Below are 20,892 nucleotides of genomic sequence, written 5' to 3' on the forward strand. Positions count from 1 at the left end.
CATCTTTTAATGAGCAAAGTATTTGGATCTTTTATTACTTTTTGATACGGTATTTCTTTGACTTTTGTAGTTTTTTTTTTAGGTAACCATTATATTCTTATCATTTTTTTTTGATATAGCAATACTTTTCTTTGCGGTCAATTTAATGTATTCTTATCCTTTCTAATTCACCGCATAATCCATAGTATTTTTTTTAGTCGTAACATACTCAATACTTTGAAATATCAATATCTTCTATGTAGATATCCACTTTCTCTTTTTGTTATGGTCTGTTGCTCAATCTGCAAGAACAAAGTCAGTGATTTATCTAGTTTTCTTAAACAGCTATAAAGAGAACAGATAATGTGACAAAATACATAAGAGAAGTATCTTGGTTAAACTTCACAATAATCTAATATATATATAATGCGCTTTTTCTGTTTTGCTCATCTCAACCAATCTTTACCAGCCTTTTATGTAAGTTAGTTACAACATGACAGTATTTTCACCCTCGTTAAATGGTACTATCACTCAAAATTAATATACAGATATGTGTTGCTTTGATTTTTTCAAATTAGCTCTAGATACCAGACCTTATTTTCTAGCTTCATTATTACGACTAACTTAAGATATGTATATATTTATTCTCTCTTTCGATTCATTCCGTTACTTTCAAGTAAAATTCAAGGTAAAAATAATGTGAATTTTCTCCATATATAGAAAAAGAGCTTTGATATTTATTTATACAAACAAATGGTTGCCAGTTGTTTTTCCTTTAAATAGGCAATACATACATATATATTATCTATCTAATACAAAGGAACAAAATATTCAGCAACGTAGTCAAATCTTAATTCTATATGTCCTTTATAAAGGTCTTTTGCCCAATCATCCTCGAAATACTGTAATACAGAATATACAAGACTATCTTCACCTTCAGGGATTAGCCGGTTGATAGAGAAACCACGGTAATAGTTTTCGACAAAGTCAGCTTCTTGTTCTGAGAGCCGTCTGCTAGTTTTTGTACAGTCAAACATATCGTCCAGTCCATAGAATAAGCGAAACCAGCCTATGGGATATACAATAAATCTCTTATTGATATCTTGTATGCTTAGACTTCGTTGCCAAGGGCCAATTAAGTGGGACAGAAGGACCAAGTTGATGGCAGTACGGGAATCCGTGTATCTGGCCAGCGAGTAGAACTGAACTTGGGCAAGCAGCAGCATCTTGAGTCTTGTGTGGGACATGTCAATAAGCATGCTCCCCGTTCTTTGGCAGACTGGTCCGGAAACTTGTGATTGTGTCAAGTACAGGTACTCCAACTACCTGCACTGTAAGGAGACGTAGTTAAATACAGTGATGCTTATAACCATTCCGTTTATCCTCAAAAGCCGTAATCCATGGCAGCTAATCTGTGCGCTTGCGTCTGTACTGACACCAAGCTCTCCTCCAGAAATGCTCAATTTTCTTAGCATTGGGCAGCTGTTCAACAGATTGTCCAAGATGATGGATGAGGTATTCGGGATTGTTTATGGGTTAGTATCTCAATAATGGGAAAAGTAGATACTGTGAGAGTGTTATTTATTAAAGAGACAAAATAATATTGTTTATATCTGCTACTATTAAAATCCCTGTAATTCAAATCACTGTTGTGTAATGGTTGGTTTACACTGTATGAGTGTGTAGTGTACGTGTGCCTGGTGTGTAACAGTTCTGGAGATTGCTAACTTGTCAGGTTCATTAGCAAGAAGAAACCAGTGTTTAGTTGTGGGGTCTGTTCTTCACTCAATTGTGGTGTGTATATCACACCCAGAAATCTATCAAAACACTGTTCCTACGTGTTGAAGTCAGCTAAGAAGTACATTAATACCATAGTTTTTTAAATTGGTTTTGTGCTCATCAAAAGGATTCATACTCATGTTAAAAAAAAGAAAAGGGTGCTGTATAGATTTTGTTTATCAAACAGCCGCCATTTTAGATATTATTTTTTTTGTTTTTTTGCTGTTACTGTGATGTATACTAGCAGTCATTATCTCTAATAGCTTTATTATGGGTCATGCTTTCTTCTGCCTTCAAATCAAAACATAAATCTTATGCGCAAGCAGCCGGCTCTAAATCCATCTCCTTGCTCCACACTGGCATTTCTTCTCATCTCAAAGAATGCCAAATCTTCATAAATTCTGAGAGTCAGAATTTACCATCCATCTTGATCTCCTGATGCTTATCTCTTTGACCTTTCTACCTGTAAACAATATTACACAGATCAATAATGTATGATGGAATTAAAGAACCAACATTCAAATGTACACGCTTGTTTAATTCTCAATGAAGGACCTACAAGATATCTTGAGGTTTATGTCCAAAAATCCAAAAATGTTAATGAAATTTTGAAGAATAGAACCGTTTTTGTTGATGCAGACATTATTGTGTTATCTTGCCATACAATTAGTAAACAATCACAAATTATCTTCTAAAATTCACTCCTAAATAAAAATCCCAGTTTGTCAAACACTTTTAAAAAATAAAATATAATTCTCAAAAACATTTCTATTGGTCTAAAAAAGTTTATAATTTTCTCAAGTGTAGCCGAAAATACTGTACTACTATAAGAAAAGGGTATTTTCAGAGACAATTCTACGAGACATTTCTAGAAAGAAAGAAAAGAGCAAAACAAACCACCTGTTTCACTCTTTTACTTCTATGAAGAGTATAGTATCTTTGCTCTCTTGCGGATTTAAGCTTTTAAAAGCACACCAGTATTTATTCTCTACTCTTTATAACGGCAACCTTATAAGATAATATAATATAACATAATTTTGTACTATTAAGAATCATTAGCTTCCTTTATAGCAATATTTGTTTAATCTATACATATTTGTAGATACTTATAATCTTCATCGATTTTTTTGTTTCAGACTATTGATTATTGCTCCTGATAGTTTTTCTTAGACTATATTGAATGAGCTCCTATCTCTGTTAACTCTATTTTATAAGATTTATTTCTTTATTTTGCACTTGTTCCAATACTCGTTTTCATGCATAGTCTCTTAATATTCTATACGCTATTGGTTTGAAATATTTTATAGTTGAATTCTTATCATATTAAGTGTATCAAAAATCTATTACTATGTTTTAACAGAACTATCAAACAACCTTTTCCAGAAACTATTTTCGCTAACCCACAATGAAGGGACAATCTATTTAGCTGCATGACCACATCTGAGCTCAACATAACCCCTATAGAGATCTTCTTTCCAGTCATTTTGGCTCACCTGGCCATCGAAAGATCTGTCAGCTTCAGAAGATTGAGACATGTTCTTAACCCGAGATCTCTGAAAATATTCAACCACATCACAGACTTCTTATTCTAGAAGCTGTCTGACCTCTAGGGTAAAGTCGAATAAGCCTTCTAATTCGCAATATAGATGATATCGAGCTAAGTTCTCTACAGAATGCTCCAAAGCTTTGTTCAAGTCTTCTGTTTCAGCTGTCATGTCAAGTCCGGTTAAGTGCGAAAGTAGTGTCAGGTTGATAGCAGTGTCTTTGTCCATAGCATTTTCAGATGAGTAAAACTTGACATGACTGAGCTGTAGTAGCTTGAAGCTTGTATAGGACATGTCAATGCACAAGCTTCCAATCTTTGCTGAGATCAATCCCCCAATCTGCGAGTGACTCAAGTTTATATTATAAATCTCTGTATCTGAAGGACATATAGTTAAACACAGAAGCACTTGTCACAATTTCAACAAGTTCAACTATGTGTAGTCCATGTTTACTTGACTCTTTGTGGGCCTCTGGGCTAGTAGTCAACTGTCCTCTGGAAAACTTTAGTTGTCTTAAGGCGGGACAGTTATCCAGTATATTATCCAATGTAATTGATATGCCACAGTCCGTCAGTTCAATACTTGTCAGGCGTAGACAATAGGGAAATTCTGACCTGACAATATTTTTAGCTTTGAAATATGCATCTCTGATAATGGAGATTTTTTTGAGTGTTGTTGAAAAGGACTGGAAAAATCATTGAATGATAATTCCAAGAAAACTTGGTCCACAACCACTGAATTTTATCATATATCTTATTCTCTTCAATGGAACATTTAACCGACAAAGGAGCTTCCAAAATAAAGTGTGTAACTATGCCGTACGGTCTTTGGTGTAGAAATCCACCATTTCTAAGTGTGGGAACACACTTTGAAGTGAATTTAAGAGCACCATTTTTTCTGCATTGTACTTTTTAACAATCCGCTTCCTTGGTGCACATATGGTTTTCCATTTCAAAGTAGGTAGGTTTAGATACTTGTAGCTGAAGTAATATAGCCATAAATGGTCCCAGTCTAGGAGGTCGAGATCAAGTGTTGTTACATGAAGAGCTGGTGTAGTTGACGGGATTGTTTTTATCAAATTCTGATGAATATCAGTGAGACTAAAGCATCCCTTGATATATTCAAGTTGTAGAGATCGCTTGTGTAGTGTATTAAAGTTTCTCAAGTTGAAATTAAGCAATTTTGTCGAAGAATGTGTGGAAACGTTTATCTTTTTGAGGCTGGGGTAGTTCGTCAAGAGTTTAATGAGAATCGGTGTTGGTACGTTAAGCTTTGAAGTCTCGATTCGAAGGTTTACGCTGATTAAGTATTATCATAGGTAGTTATAAGTTATATTTCTGATGTCAAAATTATCAAGTGATATACACCGAAAAACGAGATGCTTCAAATTCTGAAATGTTTTAAAAGCATCGCTCTGCATCATGTTGCTTAAAGTACATTGTCCGTTAATGATCAATGTCTGTGCTATGAGATCATATGGAAAATTGTTAGTCAAATACTTTACAATAGTACAAATACTTTCAAGCTCTTACAAAGTGTCGACCTCGGTGTTTTTCCAAAATGATTCTTGAAACGGGACTTTCCATCGTTTGCAGACAAAAATACATTGAAATCTTTCGCATGTAAGTAGAAAATCTCTAACAAGAGAAAGTATCTCAAAAGGCAGCTCGGACGCCAGCATGATAGAAATAAAAAGATAGCAGAGAGCACGGTACAACTATAAGTTTGAGTGGGAAGTTTAACAAATCGAAAAGATCGTGGATTGTTAAAATTTTTATTAATGAGATGTGTTGTTATAACGACATAGTGGGGTAACAATCAAGAAGTACAGGCCGCAGTAAATATAGTATTTTCTTTAAAAATAACTACATGCAAAAGACGTATCTTTCATCAAATCTGCTCCTAATTTTGCTTTTGTTTCTTTATTGGTTACTATTATTAACCATTCAAAATAATCAATAAAGCTGCTCATGCTATGAATAGAATATGAATCTTTTCTCATAATGTAGAGTTGGATTTAATGAGCTATGTAAAAAATACTAGGGAGCTACCAAGGTCAAAAAATTGAAATTGAAAGAAGAAAGAAATAATACGATTACTCTAATGTTTCTATACAGCATTAAGTAAGGTTAGAGTAAAAAGAGTCTCCACAAATTAATGTTTAGACATAAAAAGCTAGTCGATCAACATAATTAAGGAAGAATTGGTAATTAGCATATTGAATATTTGATACAAGGTGAACAAGGTCCAGTCACTTGAAATACATATTTTACATTACACAATTTTAAACCAAGTCTTGTAAAAATCAACTGGCTTGCTGAAGTATTGTCCTAAATAGTGTTTTTTAATAATAGCAATGGGTACCCAGTACTAATATCTAAGTGGTACAAAATGCTTATTACCGTACTATAACTGATAGTAACATGTTATAATAGGAATAGTAGACAATTTTTACTCAACCTTATTTCTGATACAAAGCATTATGCTCTTACAGCCAAAAAGTGAAACAAATGTGTTGGGAGGGTATTTCAAAAGTAAAAATTACATCTTAGAAATGTATAAACTTTTAAATAGAATTAGATATAAGAGCACATATAAGGCATATCAATCAGCCATAGTTACATAAACACTCCATAAATCTGATAACTATGAGTAAAGCTTAAATTATGTGTGATAATTTAGTAATATATATATAGCCAGAGTAACATACATAAACTTCACTGCTTTGTACAAGGCCAAGAGTTAATATGGCACTAAGGTCTGATATTCTTCTATGTACGTGAAGAGGTTCCTAATAAAGTTTTCTTTTTGGAGATGTATGTCCTGAGGAAAATTTGATATAAAACATGACCGTGTGGTACAAATATCCAAAATTATATTATTAAATGTTTTTTTTAGTGAAAATTGTCGATTTTTTTTTATCAATATTTAAGCAAGCAATTTCAAACAGCATTTTTATGACGGATCTTAGTATGCTTTGTTAGATTATTTAAAAGTGCAACAGCTATTCATTTAATCAATTTGGATATATACCCAATTTTTTGTTCTGAATATATTATTTTGATCATAATGATCCTTTTTTTAAGCAATTTTTTTATTTCCACTATAAATTCAACATTTTTAGAGTATACAATAATAATTACCTACTTAGATTAAATGTGATCTTTCAGTTATGCCATTAATGGTTGAAAGTGGGTAGACAAGATAGGACGAGGAGAGTTAGAGAGACTTTTAGCATTGCTTGCTTTTGTTGATTACATATATAAAATTTATAAGGATCATTAGTATAAGTGGGACTACTCAAAACAATACTAATTATCAGTGATAAAGCTTGGATATTTTGAAAGATAAAAAATATACACTTAAATATGTATATGTATATACAATAATAAATATAATGATAAACAAATGAATCAAAATGATTATGACCGACTTTGGGATATATTATGGTCTGTAATTGTATTTATTATACTTGTTACTAAAAAGTAATGAAAGCTTGCTACCCATTTCATCACACACACATTATGTCTGAGCATTTCAACCTTCCTACACGTTCTATACCTACCTTTGGTCTACCAGACTTTTGTTTTAAACCTTTGACAGATATGCTTAACACAGCTGTAGCACAAGTTTTGAGTTGACTATGATACCTTAAAATTATGATCTGATAAATATTTTTCAAAACTTTTTGTAGGAGTTAGTACTTTTTCTGACGTTATTACTTTATTATCAAAGTATAGACATTCTATCTCGCTCTTCTAAAATATACTTCCAAAACAAGGAAGGAAGCTCCAAGCCATATATTTTTATACTTACCTTGGCTCACATTATTTTAGATAAATACTTTCTTTCGAATTTATCTACTCAAAAACAGCTCGAGACCATTGTACTTACCATTTTCTAACTTTTGTTATTAAACTATATATCCTTATATAAATATAGAAGTATATATATCTGCCTCAAGAAAAAGATCCAATCTGACAGCAATAAAGGGGGGAAGGGGATGATTTGTTTTATATATTATAAACCAATACTGTTCAGGCAGCCATCTATCTCAATTTTGAGAGTAGTGTGTGAAAACCATTTACAAATTGATCCAGTAGTTCCACAAAGTATATAGCTTCACAGCCAGTGTGTGCTCTCTAGAGTATTAGGTGAGCATGATTGCGCACATAAAAAGAAACTAATCAACCTACTTCCACTAAAAGCTGTCAGTAATAGTGTAATCAGGAAAATAGACATAGTGCGAGAGTATATTTGTGTGTTTGAAGTGGTAAGAATACAAATACTATTGGAGAGTAACAGTGGTCTGTAAAGTATTTAATACACTTTTCTTTTGAAAAGAGAGACTTAAAGAACTTTAATACTAGTTCATTGCGTTGTATGCTACAACAATATACGTATATTTCTGTGCTGAAAAGACATATTCTATCAGTTACTTTTTTCTTTTCTTATGCTTTTGTTATCCCATATACACACCTTATATTTGCTTTTAAGAATAATTCTATAAAGAATAAGCTGCATTAGCCAAGAAATGTAAGTGGATTCTATAATAGTAGTATTTTATTCAATCAGAATTAAGAGAAAACTGTATGCTTGTAGTTTGCAAAAGATATTTCATATATATGTAAAGTTTCGTAACTCTAATAAAAAATACATTTGAGAGCTGTTAAAATATCAATTTATTTAATAAGTACATGCTACTGTTATCTAAGTAGTAATATTTCTTTATGTCTATACCTTTCGAGATGTTCTGTTAAGTGAAAGTAGACAATTTTAGTCGGAAGGTTACAGAGACTTTTTTTATTTGTTTCGAATATTTTAAAAAGCATGATTGTAAGTAGTGTGAGTATAAGCTATTCAAAGAACGTATTTCCCAAAAGATATATAAAGGTTCTTTAAGGCAATCTAATACCCAAGGCATGTATAAACCAATACCAAGATGTCCATGATAGTAGTATATATATAAAAAAAAACATAGAGATTTTACTGAAAACATAAAACCCCATAAATTTTCATATGAATTTGTTTTGATTTGCCCAAAATAGGCAGTTTACGCCTCCAGTGCTGCGCAATCCCCAATTTTTTTCATATAAGAATCGGTACAATTCCCTATTTCCTGTTTTTCCCCCTCTTCCTCCTGGTTTCCTTTCGGTGGTCCTTGGTTTCCGACACGGTAAGAAAACCGTCTTGAAAAGCCTATATCTTTCCATTTGTATAAGGCCCATACTGATATGTACCATGGAAACGCACCCCAGACACGGTTTCTAGCTAAGTTCCAAAGCCGATGTCCAGTCTAATAGCAGGTAAAGTATTATATACATACATACACACACACACACACTTTGACGCGGTCAGTATACTAACTACAGCACAGTGTTTTCTTGTGCCTGTTTTTTTTCTGTCCTCTATGCCCAGCATCCATTCCACTGTAGCCACGGAGAGGTCCTTCATGTCAAGTTCATGTACCAGGTAAGTAAATACACACACACACATGCTTTGACACGATCACCACACTAACTATGATTCGATGTTTTCTTTTTTTTATTACAGTGTCCAGTGTCCAGTTCCGTTTTGCTTTTAAGCACAAGTACTTCTTAAACCCTATGCAGTTATCTGCTAGGTAAGTAAATACACACACGCTTTGACACGATCAATATACTAACTATGATTCGATATTTCTTTTATTTTATCACAGTGTCCAGTGTCCCGTCCCGTCTTGCTTTTTAGCACAAGTACTTTTCAAGCCTTCCGCTGCTGTTTACTAGGTAAGTAAACGCGTACATACACACATACTTTGACACGATCAACACGCTAACTATGATTTGATGTTTTCTTTTTTTCTATTGCAGTTTCTAGTTCTGTTTAGCTGTTAACCACCATTCTTTTGATGGTGCCTTCATACCATGTATGGTCCACTGAGTGGTAAGTCAATATATACATACTTTGACTCAATTAACATACTCACTTTATACTTTTATATTACTTTATTCTCTTGATAGTGTTCAAAGTATGCTTATGGAGAGGTGTACCGAGAACCAGCTCAGTATTTTACACCCTTCGCAGTTAACAGCTAGGTAAGTAAACGCGCACACGCGCACACACTTTGACACAATAAGTATATTAACCTTATACTCGATTTTTATTTATATCTCTACTCTTGGAGTGGTCACTGAGTACCTCGTATTCTATCGGTCACGATATATCAAAAGGAATATACGTAAACATTTTCATGCAAAATGTGTATATCATGGTCTTTAACAATGAGTTTCCGGGCTCATTTCCAACTCGCTCATTGTAGACGCCTTATTTATAGGGCTTGTCTTAATATGAGATTCTGGTTTTTTTATTGAACGCACTGCGCTCTTTGGCGTCTAGTCATTGAGTTCGCTCAAGGTACCATGGCCTAAAATTGGTCCGTACTTTGAGTGATTCTACCTGCATTTACTGCAGTGGAAAAGAAACCAAAAGGGATTCCGTCTTGGACTTTATTGTTTGAGATGGAGAAGCTCCAATGTTTGAACCGGAGTGGTCTTTTGACTGCTTTGGATTGTGAACTAGTGAACTGCTTTTCCAGGCATACCAACAAGTCAGTAGCCTTCACTCCATGGAAAAGGTTACTGGAGGGTGAAATCCCCTCACCTTGTCTTGAGTTCTTGTCTTTGTGTTAAGTAGCTTCCGATGAGTCGGGTTGTTTTACAAACTCCCTAATCCCGGTGATAAGTTTCATCGAAGGCTAAATATACTTATAAAAAACCAACTGATCACAAGTACCGTAAGGGAAAGTAGCTCTTAGTGTAGAGCATACTGGACGTTAAAGACCTTCCTGAGCCACTCATATGAAGGCGAAAGCCGGATGAAATCCACGTCAGTTTTTTCTGTGTTGTGCGGCACATAACATGGAGAAGACTGAGGAACGCAGAAGTAGCTTTATGCTATTTTCTTAGGACGTTGGATATTGGCTCTCCAGATTTTGTCCTTCGGGGCATGTCAAGATTGTCACAGAAAGGTGCAAGTATAAGGGTGTATCACCTGGATGCGTAGAGTTTTTTAAATTCGTTGAGCACCTGGACGTGAGGTAATACAGGTAGATTCCAGCAGAATCGACAGATTACCCAGTACAATCGCCTGTATTTTACTGCTTCCTGTTGAAATGATCCCTGTGCTTTTCAAGTCCCTCATTGCTTAGACTTTGATACTTGTAACCCACGCTCTGGTAAACAGAACTGGACATGAGGGACGAACCCGAAGCAAAGTTAAGGTGCCTAAGTAAATGCTATGCTGTTCACTTGGGTGTCTCAGACACCTGTCCCGAGCAGTTTGGCATTAAAGCATTTCACCGATACTTTGCCGTCATGGTAAATTTGATGCCATGCCGAGTAGGCAGGAATGAGGGTTGTTGAGAAGCTTGGGTGTAAACTTGAGTGGATCGGCCTTCAAGCGCAGGTCTTGACAAAAAAATCTTTATTTTTTTACTTTTGGGATATATCGGATATACTTTAAAAGTATATAAATCATTTTTCAATACACTATTCAGTATTGAAATCTTGTCGAGTCTTTTTTTATAACCAAGGTATGTATATGTATATAGACTCGTAGCAATAATGGCCATCATGGTTATCAGTTTATGAGAAACTAATAGTACAACCTCTTTGTCTTTCTTAGTTTAGTCGGTCTGCTTTCACCTAACAACCTGACACAGTCGGTTTTCCGCCACACTCATTTGATATATCCATACCTGGTCAACGCGAGTAACAGTCTAACAAGCTTCCAAATATATTCTATCTTAAGTATCTCCTTATTTTTACTTACTTCATGACTTGCTCATATCAAATTTCTTTCCATAGTTTTATCTTCCCGTTCTAATTATCACAATTACTCATATTCAATTACCCCAAATATTATTATTAAAATTATTAAAGTATCTTAATGACCTGCTATCAATCTATTTCAGAAAAAAATACTATATAATCCTAAATTTCCCTGGTTCTTGATATGAATAGCACTGCTATTCGTTGCAAAGGCTATGAGTGTTGATCTGACCACCCCTTTTACTTATTCGTACCTTTTTTCTTACCAACTCTTACACCACACAAACCAACATACCATGTCTCAAACCCACTTATGAGAACGCATAAATTCAAATATATAGTTTTTGAAAAAAAGAAAAAAAGAAAAAAGCTAAATTTATTTAAAAATAGTGTAGTGGCCCTTTCATAATCCTTCTTAATCTCATGTATGCAATTAGGAATCTACATGAAATTAGTCTTGGAAATTTGAGCCAGAATACTGTTTTATTCCGCATGGGTAGCCGTCTCAAACTTCTTAAGAGTTTATTATTATTATTATAGATGGGGCTCTTACCTTTACTCTTCTGGTAAGATATGACCATAAATTTTCTATGGAGCTGAGGTTTGGGTTATTGGAAAGCGACACTATCACTGTCAAGTTTTGGTATTTATTCCACTTCTACAAAATTAAAATTTTCGACAGGAGGTACTATTTCCTTTGCACGATAAACTCTCAGACATTGTTCCAATCAAAAGCTCACATAAATTGAAGTCGCTTCTTTTATGATACTGTCGCACTCTAGTATTCCCACCTTTGCCAAAAAGCGTAAATCTTGACTCATCACTCGAGATGACGCAATCGTCACATCTGATTAGTCTCTCTGGTGTAATTAAAAAGAAATCACTTCTTCTTGTGTGCATTTGTTAATAGTCGTATGTACGGTGTTTTACGGAAATACAATCCGGGTTTATGAAGAATTCAGCGAATGGTAGACTTGAAGATCTAATGTACCAAGGTGCTTGGCTTGAAGTTATTAAGACCTCCTAGAGTTGTGTTACGATTCGTCTTGATGTCAATAATCAAATGGTGTTGAGCTCATTCAATAGCCATCCTCAAAGTTTTTTTTTTGCTTCTTAAGAAAATCTATCCCAGTATCTCTCCAAATCTTGATTGTAATATATGCCGTTTATGGAGGTATATCATTCTTCTCAGATATGTCAGTGGGTGATCCATTTATAATAGCACCGCCGATTATTAGTCTTCTTTCATAATCTAAAAGCTGCTTTTCTTGGCAAGGGTTTTTGTTGTTGCTGTTGATCTGGTGAGACGTGGTGTAATTTCAAGGAGAAAAGGTTTGAGAAATAAAATAAAAATAAAAGTGTAGTATAGAGTAGTGTTGATGTTTTATGATGACCACTGGTATATATGGCATATTTATTGATTAGATTTTACGATTTATTAGTATGTTCCTACAATTCTTTTTTTTCATTTGTTCAAAGTAGTGGTATACTATATTTAACTATACGGCCACACTTCAGCTCGACGTAACCTCTAGAAAGGTCTTCTTGCCAATCTTCCTTGTGAACCTGTCCTTGAATATATCTTTTGGCTTCTTGTACATCATTATTTGACTTGAGGTGGATATCATTATAATACTTGGTGATTTTAAAGGCTTCTTCTTCTGAAAGCTGCTTTATATCTGCGGAATTGTTGTCTGCATCGTTTACTTTAGAGAAAATGTGGAACCAAGCTAGATGGTCCACATCAGATTTTATATTCACATTTTCTTGGCTTGTCTTGGACTTCTTAATGCCACTTAGCTGAGACAGCAAAACCATGTTGATCGTAGTATTTTTATTCATGAGATCGTCGGATAAATAATATTTAACATGGTCAAGTCTCAATAGTTTAAAGCTGGTAAATTGCATGTCGATGTTCAGGACCATAGTTTCGTTAGATTTCGAACCATAAATTCTAGCTTTGGCCAGTTCCATAGTCTCCAAATCTCTGCACCAAAAGGAAATATAGCTGAATACAGAAGCGTCTGCAACAATATCGTTTAAATCCAAAGTTCTGAGTCCATGTTTCTTAGGCTTTCCATCCGTATATGTATCGGTATCTGTATCTGAACCAATACACAGTTGCCCTCCACAAAACTCTAATCGTCTCAGAGCTATACAGCTATCCAATAGATTGACCAACGCAATTGATACTTTACAGTTTATGATCTTGATTTCCACCAAATGTGGACAGTAAGAGAATTCTGGCCTTGCGATATCTTGAGTTTGTAAAGTTTTATATCCCACAACGACAAGAGTTTCAAGTGTTTTAGAAAGTTCTGGTAGAAGCTGTCGAATATTCGTTTCTAGGAAAATCGCTTCAAAGTTGCTATGGTCGATTTTGTATTTTAAATGCTTGATTGGAGCATTTGACTGGAAAACCAAATCCCAGAAAATATTATCCCACTTTGCGGTATATTCAGAAGAGCAAAAATCGATTGTTTCCAGGTGGGGAAAGTGGCATTTAATTGAAGATTGGACAAGTACCTCTCTTCCGCTGTAGTCTCCGATAGGCATTGATGTGGTTCCACTTGAGACATACCACCCCAAAGTACGTAGATTTGGATACTTGTAGCTTAAATAGTACAGCCATAGGTCTTCCCATTGACCCAAGTTGAGATAGAGTGTTTTTATAGAAGATTCTGGTTTCGTTTTGAGGATCATCTGTATATCATGTTCTTGGATATCAGCGAGTTTTAAAAAGAGCTTGAAAGATTTCAACTTAGGTAAGGTTTTGTGGAGAGTATTAAAATTATCCAAGTTAAAAAGAAAATACTTTGTCCCATCATGTTGTGGAAATATATCTATCGTTTGAAGGCCTGGAAAATATGTCAGAATGTCAAAAAAGATTGACACTGGTACTTTTCGGCTACTGGGCGGGTATTGAAACGTCAAGCTTACTAACGACTTCCATGAATCACTGTGCTTTGAAACCACTGCGTGAAGGGGCGCAAAAGATATATGTCCCATATCAAGATACTTTAAGTTTGGAAACATCTGAAAAAAATTATTCATCTGCACCATAATTAAACCAAGTCGCATACGAAAGGTTATGTCTTGGACTAGTGATCCGTACGCAAGCCCATTTGGCGGATACTCCACGGCATCGCGAAGCTTGCACACATGCTCCAACGAACGGACTGTTATGCTTTTCCAGAGTGATCGCTGAAACGGGGTTTTCCAATACTTGCAAGTAAGAACACAATTAAGTCGATCGTTTACAAATAGGAAATCTGAAATTCTGGAAAGAATCTCAAAAGGTAGCTCTGAAGCCAGCATAATAACGAGGACGAGACAAAGGTACAAAGAAAGAGAACAAGACGGAACTATGGATTTGAATAAAAGATATTATCAGAAGGTAAGAGAGAGAGAGAAAAGAGAAAAACTATGAGTGGTTAAAGTTGTACATTAGGTTTGATGTTACACTTGGAGCAATAGAGTAACCCATCAAGAGGTACAATCTCTATTAAATAATTTCTATTTTTATTTATTTACTTTAAAAGACAAAGTAAAACAAGGGTCTACTAATTTTAAATACCACTTTCATGCTCTTGGGAAAGGATTGTACAGCTGTTTGAATATTCTGTCTATGTGATTTTAAAATAGTTTTAAGAGACTTTTGTGTTCAGCCTTTATTTTTACCACAACAGTATTGTAATTTTGCAAAGCAATATGTATAATAGAATTATCTCACCAGTTCTTGAGCTTTCAAGAAACTTTCATGATTTGCTGATCTAATATAATAGATTACCCTTTTCCTAAAAAAAAATCTAAAAATTAGATCATTTTCATCCAATTACTAAACCACATCACTGAATATTAAAACCTTGAGAGCTGGTGAAATACTAGAATCTTTTTTTTTATAAGCCGGGTAAACCTTTATCTCCTACTCTACAATCTCCATTTTAAAGGTACCGACTTTTTTTATAATGTTGACACGTTAATGATAAATGATTACACAACACTTACTTGTGTTTGGGGGTAGACTAAGAAGTTTTTTGCTTTTAAATAATAGTATAGAAAAGACTACCTCTTATTGTTCAGGCAAACCTACGATAAAGCCATAAGAAAAATTAGCCTCATATCCATATAATGTTGCAGTTACACAGAAAGGAGTAGTTACAAGATATGAAATTGTTTTAGGAGTTAAGAAAGTTCAAGATACCGTGACGTCTATAGGGCAAAAGAGGAGAGCTCGTTCATCAAAATCCTTCGACAGGAGCAGATCATGGATCTGATCAAAGGTTTTGTGGATCAAGATCTGATGCGTATTTTCCGATAGATACGAACGATGAGATCCAACTCCCCCTTTGGCCATGGCAGTATATGGAAATATGCTTGAGAAGAGGCATGTTTTGTCCATTGTTGTATCTCATGTCCATGAATCAGGTTGACGAGTATATAAAGACTCTACTTTTTAAATTTTACTTTTTATTACACTCATCAATACTACCTCACATACTTTCAATACTTTACCATGCAGCTATTTTCTATTCAGCAACGTATTTTCGCAAAGTGCCAACAACGTCAAGCACACTGCCCAACCACTAAAGAAACAGAAAATGCCGAGTCTAAAAGCAAATCACGTCGAAGCAACTGTTTGCAAATCCTTGCTTCTATCAAAAAAGCACTCCGGCACAATAAGACCAAAGAGCCAGTTTCTCTACCCTCTATGATATCACCTTCCTCTTCATCTTCATCCTCGATTTCTTACGAATCATGTCTTTCAGAGCCCACTGAAGATGAACTGAATCTTCGATCATATCGACTGTCGCCAAAGACAATGGTTTTGGATGCCCTCATCTTTGATCATCCTTCCCTCACTGTCTGTATTCGACCAGCATCTTACCGCTCAACATAAAAAGAATTAATCTCTTGACAGCCTATTCCATATGTATAAATCTTAACATTCGATATCCCCTTCTCTCACTGTAAAAGTCACTTCATTTAATGTATCTCTATATATGTATCATCCAAAAATTAACTCTATCTCCCCCCCTTTTTTTTATTTATTTTACACCTCAAAAAGTAAAGAAAAGAAAAGAAAAATTCACAGCAATGTGTTGTAGAATTTTTGTACACAAACACCCAAAAACATGAGTTATATGTATATTAATGTTCTTTAATAAATTGTTCATAAATTTTCTGTTGCCTATAATTTATAATGTACATATGTGAAATGTCAAAGTCTATATCTCACTAAGAAGAAAATAGGGCAAGAAAGGTTAGGTAAAATAAGATGAAAAGGACGGCCACTAAATTATACTTACAAAGGATCAAATCATAATTAAGCTCTTTAAATAGATATAGATATATTTTGGACGGAAATAATTGATACCGATTTGATTTCTTTACTGAATTGTCTTTATTACTATTTACAAATTAATGACACGGCCTTCATCACTGCTCTGCTGAGCAAGTTCAATCAGGCGGATACAGTTGACACCATCTTCAGGCTTGACTTCCAAGTATTCTCTATCGCCCTTGAGAATGGCCTGACCGACGTTGTTATAGAATGAAAGATAGGCACCCTTCTCAGTCTCAACCTGACCAACAATGTGAACACCTGAAATGTCTGTATTGATTGAACCCCATCTTTCAGAGCTCTCTACACCATAAGGAGCATCGGTAGGAACCAATCCAGCCTTGAGCTGATCTTCCTGGACATCCAAGTAGTGCTTGACAAAGTTGCCGTTCATACCACGGACATTGTAGCGCAGGACAGGGGATTGACGAGCAAGCATGCTAGAGCGTAAGACCGCCTTGAATCCACCAGCGTACTGAAGAATGATGGTAAAATCATCGATTACACTAGATTCCTTAAGCTGTCTCTGATTTGTGAGAGTGGCATATACAGAAATAGGAAGGCCAAACAGGCTAAGAGCTAAGAATACCAAAAAAAAAAACACATAAGCAAATGAATACTAGCTATGTTTCTTTTTTTTTTAAAGAAAAAGAGAAGAATTGGTTTCTTACATTGATCTATCAAATGGGCGCCCAAATCGTAGAGCATGCCGGATCCAGGCTGCGCATCACTTTCTCTCCATCCACCTTTGACAAAGTTACGGAAACGGTCAAAGTGGGATTCGAATTCAACAATACGACCTAGATGGCCATTAGCAATGAGCTTCTTGACAGTCAAGAAGTCACCATCCCAACGGCGGTTCTGGTATACACTGCAGATTTTGTTGGTATCCTTGGATACTTTGGCAAGTTCTTCAGCCTCAGCCAAGGTTACGGTGAAAGGCTTCTCCACAACAACTAGATAAATTTCATTGTTTTTAGATCCCGCACATTTACCATATATTTTTAATTTTAAAAAATAAAACCAATATATATTATATATATATATTACATACCGTGCTTTCCCTTTTCCATGGCGGACTTGGCCAACGAAAAGTGAGAGTCGTTTGGGGTTGTGATGACGACAAGATCAATGTTGGCCATATCAAACAGCTCATCTGTAGACTTGGCAACATGTACATCGGAATAAACCGATTTGCTCTTGTTTCCATGACGCTCAACCACAGCAGCCAAATTAAGGTGTGGAGATGAGACGATCAAAGGACAATGGAATGTCTGAGAAGAAAAGCCTGAATTTATGTGTATGTATAAGTATATATATAATTTGATTTGGATTTACGTACCGAAGCCAATAACACCAACATTTACTTTGCTTGCCATGGTAATAATGAAGTGTTTGTGAGAGTAGTACGATGAGAAATAATGCAAGAAAATACAGGCATCTTATATATGCAAGAGAAAAATACGGAATGTGACGACGCTCGGGAATCGCTGGGACGGTCACTAATTATTTTAGGCAGCGAAACCTTATTCGTTCCCGCTCTGCCCCGTTTGATTTGTAAGCTTCAGTAGAAAACCCTACACATTGTCGAGAACATTGACACGTCAAATGAAGATCAAGTATACTAATATCTTAATTACAGGGCAATAAACGAACTTTCCCCTGAACGCTTGGGCTTATCTAAAGTATACAAACCAAACTCATGAAATACAAAAGGAATATGTCTGCAATAATTGTAAGCATTTATCTCAAGCTTAATTATAATTCTTGGTGCGCTCCAGAGACAACGTTTTTCACAAAAGAGGAGTTGATCTACAATGTTTAAATGTGTACGTATTCGGGTAATATATATATATATTTTAAAAAAAAATAGGATTTAGGTCGTACCAAATCAAAAGGCAATATGCCGCAAAATAAGTAACCCAAGTTCCCGGGGGGTTTTTTATAAAAGAAATATATATATATACACTACGACAAATAGGGGCGGTTTTTTGTATTTGTGACTTTGTTTTTGGCCTATAATAATTAAAAAATCACCAAAAATCCAATTTGAAACTAGAAAATCTCTGTTTTTTGAAAAGGTTGACAAAAAGCAGATTGACCACCTAAAATTAAATCTCCTGATAGACAAAAGTACATTTTAACTACAGATTTTACATTTTTAGTAAATGTAGATTGCAATTGATGACTATTAAAAGTCAGAGGTAAAAGAGAGAAAAATATCTAAACTTTTTGCTGGGAGGATAAAATATGTTAAGACAATTTGAAAAAAAATAATGTATTACAAGAAAAAAAAAATTATAAGTCTGCAAGAGAACCAAGTGACAGTTTTGGGCCGCGGTTAAGCTCTGGCCACACTACATATGTTGTTGCTGTTGTTGTTATTGTGTTTATAGTCGCGTCCGACTTCACCAAACCAACTAATTCTTTGACATCTGCCAGGTGAACTACCATTGGCTTCATTTGCCCATTGTTGATTGCTGGTATACTATTTACCAAACGAACTGCATAAACATTGACAAGGACAAGCGGCCACCTCTTGTTGTTGAGCTTGTGCTCAAAGAAAACGACGACATTCCCAAAGAAATCCTTGTAGACTGGAGAGTAGCTTTGCCCAATGTTGCGGTTCTCATCAACCTGAACCTGAAGTCTGACGTTATGTGCCTCTCTTACACAATTATGGTCGAGTGCAGAGTCAATAACACAACCATTTACAAATGCCTTACGGCTTGTTTTAATGGCTGCTTCAATCATACTACACTCTTCCCCCTTTGATTCGTAGAACTTTTGAAGAAGCTCTGGAAGACAAGAAATGCCTCCAAAACTATCAACAATCGTTCTGTTCCTCAAAGGCCCCCAGAACTCAATGTCAGAATCAGTACCAACATTACTACCTTCTCGGTCAATTGGCCAACCAGCAGAGGGATCGTCATACTGAAGGAGAGTTGTTGCTGTTACTGTTGCTGTTGTCGTTATTGAATTTTCAACTCTCATCTGTCGAATATGTGTCAAGCCAAGCATGATGTTGCCAGCGTTGATTCCAATTGCCGAATTACTCTTTATTGCTCGCGAGTATTCCCCAATCGCCCTCTCGACAGATCGTGCACTATACGCTCTGGGGGGACCATACGCTTCTATCATTGCGGGATAGTGCTGCAGGAGGTGCTGGTTGATCGTAAAGACCTTGAGCTGGACCTCTCCTTTAGCTAGCGAGGCTTCCAGATACGCATTCCATGCGACGAGATTTCTAAAAAAAAAAAGATAAGTTAACACAAGTTATAAAATAATAATATTAATTATAATTAAAGCTTACGTTTTGATCAAAGTTTTCTCCTCTGCTGATAACTCCCAGCTCATGAGTAGGTTGCATGTCTGCACCAGGTCAAGCAATGCCTTACGGGCAGCTTGGTCACGGACACGCTCTGCCACAAGCGTGGGGATAACAAACAAGATGAAGTCAGCCCAGTCCACAGCCCGGAAGTACCCTGATCTTGTTGCGATGTTGATCCATGCACCGTGGAAAGATGTCGGAATACTTCTTCTGGTTGACACCATGGCAGTACCAATTTCTTTCTGAGCAGCAAGGGAGAGAGAGAGGATGATCTTTTCCATACTTGCCACACACGAGCCCCCAGACCTGTTTGCCAATGCCGTGACAAATGCCGTGCATTTCATCCAATGCAAAGAAGAACGGACCAGAGAAGGAATCCAGTAAGGAGAAGGGAGATTGGCCAGTTAACCCTTTTTTGCTGGATGAGGCCACCTCATCAAAGTGCTTGAAACTTTCCGGTGTGCGCATGGTGATGGCAGATGGCATTCGGAAATATTGGCCATGGCCAGGAGATTGACCCACAACGTGGCAGATGCGGCAGCCATCCTTACTCATATGGCCCACATGACAAGCCATCTTTCCCAGAGCTGGGATGTCGCCAGTTGTCATTAGTACATGGACTTTTGCACTAATATCTCCAGATGGTGTCTTCACAACCATTCCACCGGCTTGGAGAACCCGAAGTTCTTTCAGAACAGGCTCCAGGAATGACCAGAAGTCGGCGGGTGCTTTGGGACCAGGGATGATCGCGACTTGGATCATACGGCTGCGCTCGTAGCGGATCATTGGGGGAAGGTTGAGGTTGGTAACGTGGACAATGGTTACCGAACCCGGAACACTATGGGGAGCAAACCCATCAACAAACAGCGAAATGGCGATGTCGTTTTCACCCGAGAAAAGAGGCTTCTTTGACTGGTATGCCTGTCCGTCAAAGACATCGGAAATGCTGCCATCAGCCTTTTGCGTATGATGGTGGCGATACAACATCTCTTTTCTGGTGCGGTCGTTGGCCAAAGCAACTGCAAGCTGTCTACCCAGAGGAAGCTGTATCATTGTGCTGGCAGGAATTGGATTCTCACCAGCGATGTGATCGAACAATGATTT

The 20,892-nt window shown here is 36.1% G+C and overlaps 7 protein-coding genes across 7 annotated transcripts; 2 read left to right on the plus strand and 5 right to left on the minus strand.

Annotated features, from left to right (window-relative positions):
* Nucleotides 1–788: 788 nt before the first annotated feature.
* PHYBLDRAFT_65478 (hypothetical protein) lies at nucleotides 789–1,454 on the minus strand (the record flags this gene model as incomplete). Its single annotated transcript, XM_018441471.1, has 2 exons — nucleotides 789–1,301; nucleotides 1,350–1,454. The coding sequence occupies 2 exons, from the start codon at nucleotides 1,452–1,454 to the stop codon at nucleotides 789–791; spliced, it is 618 nt and encodes a 205-aa protein (XP_018290519.1).
* A 1,722-nt stretch (nucleotides 1,455–3,176) lies between these two features.
* Nucleotides 3,177–4,983, minus strand: PHYBLDRAFT_65477 (hypothetical protein; the record flags this gene model as incomplete). Its single annotated transcript, XM_018441470.1, has 5 exons — nucleotides 3,177–3,311; nucleotides 3,363–3,679; nucleotides 3,756–3,987; nucleotides 4,147–4,600; nucleotides 4,835–4,983. The coding sequence occupies 5 exons, from the start codon at nucleotides 4,981–4,983 to the stop codon at nucleotides 3,177–3,179; spliced, it is 1,287 nt and encodes a 428-aa protein (XP_018290520.1).
* A 1,843-nt stretch (nucleotides 4,984–6,826) lies between these two features.
* PHYBLDRAFT_169610 (hypothetical protein) lies at nucleotides 6,827–10,941 on the plus strand (the record flags this gene model as incomplete). Its single annotated transcript, XM_018436116.1, has 15 exons — nucleotides 6,827–6,931; nucleotides 7,245–7,246; nucleotides 7,344–7,414; nucleotides 7,511–7,575; nucleotides 7,647–7,702; nucleotides 7,815–7,838; nucleotides 8,351–8,478; nucleotides 8,856–8,925; nucleotides 9,001–9,037; nucleotides 9,172–9,227; nucleotides 9,305–9,379; nucleotides 9,864–9,929; nucleotides 10,250–10,317; nucleotides 10,527–10,660; nucleotides 10,894–10,941. The coding sequence occupies 15 exons, from the start codon at nucleotides 6,827–6,829 to the stop codon at nucleotides 10,939–10,941; spliced, it is 1,005 nt and encodes a 334-aa protein (XP_018290521.1).
* Nucleotides 10,942–12,586: 1,645 nt separating this feature from the next.
* On the minus strand, nucleotides 12,587–15,470 carry PHYBLDRAFT_65475 (hypothetical protein; the record flags this gene model as incomplete). The annotated part of the gene is made up of 6 exons (XM_018441469.1): nucleotides 12,587–14,478; nucleotides 14,577–14,615; nucleotides 14,691–14,739; nucleotides 14,847–14,910; nucleotides 15,122–15,138; nucleotides 15,318–15,470. The coding sequence occupies 6 exons, from the start codon at nucleotides 15,468–15,470 to the stop codon at nucleotides 12,587–12,589; spliced, it is 2,214 nt and encodes a 737-aa protein (XP_018290522.1).
* A 159-nt stretch (nucleotides 15,471–15,629) lies between these two features.
* On the plus strand, nucleotides 15,630–16,013 carry PHYBLDRAFT_146675 (hypothetical protein; the record flags this gene model as incomplete). The annotated part of the gene is made up of 1 exon (XM_018431704.1): nucleotides 15,630–16,013. The coding sequence occupies one exon, from the start codon at nucleotides 15,630–15,632 to the stop codon at nucleotides 16,011–16,013; it is 384 nt and encodes a 127-aa protein (XP_018290523.1).
* A 429-nt stretch (nucleotides 16,014–16,442) lies between these two features.
* Nucleotides 16,443–17,855, minus strand: PHYBLDRAFT_38989 (hypothetical protein). Its single transcript, XM_018440116.1, has 4 exons — nucleotides 17,800–17,855; nucleotides 17,512–17,745; nucleotides 17,129–17,413; nucleotides 16,443–17,036 (listed from the first exon to the last, which is right to left on the minus strand). Exons 1-4 carry the CDS (start codon nucleotides 17,834–17,836, stop codon nucleotides 16,528–16,530), a joined length of 1,065 nt encoding a protein of 354 aa, XP_018290524.1. The 5' UTR covers nucleotides 17,837–17,855; the 3' UTR covers nucleotides 16,443–16,527.
* A 900-nt stretch (nucleotides 17,856–18,755) lies between these two features.
* On the minus strand, nucleotides 18,756–20,503 carry PHYBLDRAFT_187405 (hypothetical protein; the record flags this gene model as incomplete). Its single annotated transcript, XM_018439378.1, has 2 exons — nucleotides 19,771–20,503; nucleotides 18,756–19,704 (listed from the first exon to the last, which is right to left on the minus strand). The coding sequence occupies exons 1-2, from the start codon at nucleotides 20,130–20,132 to the stop codon at nucleotides 18,756–18,758; spliced, it is 1,311 nt and encodes a 436-aa protein (XP_018290525.1). The 5' UTR covers nucleotides 20,133–20,503.
* Between the last annotated feature and the right edge of the window lie 389 nt (nucleotides 20,504–20,892).

The sequence above is a fragment of the Phycomyces blakesleeanus genome, assembly GCF_001638985.1.
Source record: "Phycomyces blakesleeanus NRRL 1555(-) unplaced genomic scaffold PHYBLscaffold_13, whole genome shotgun sequence".
Lineage (NCBI taxonomy): Eukaryota > Fungi > Mucoromycota > Mucoromycetes > Mucorales > Phycomycetaceae > Phycomyces > Phycomyces blakesleeanus.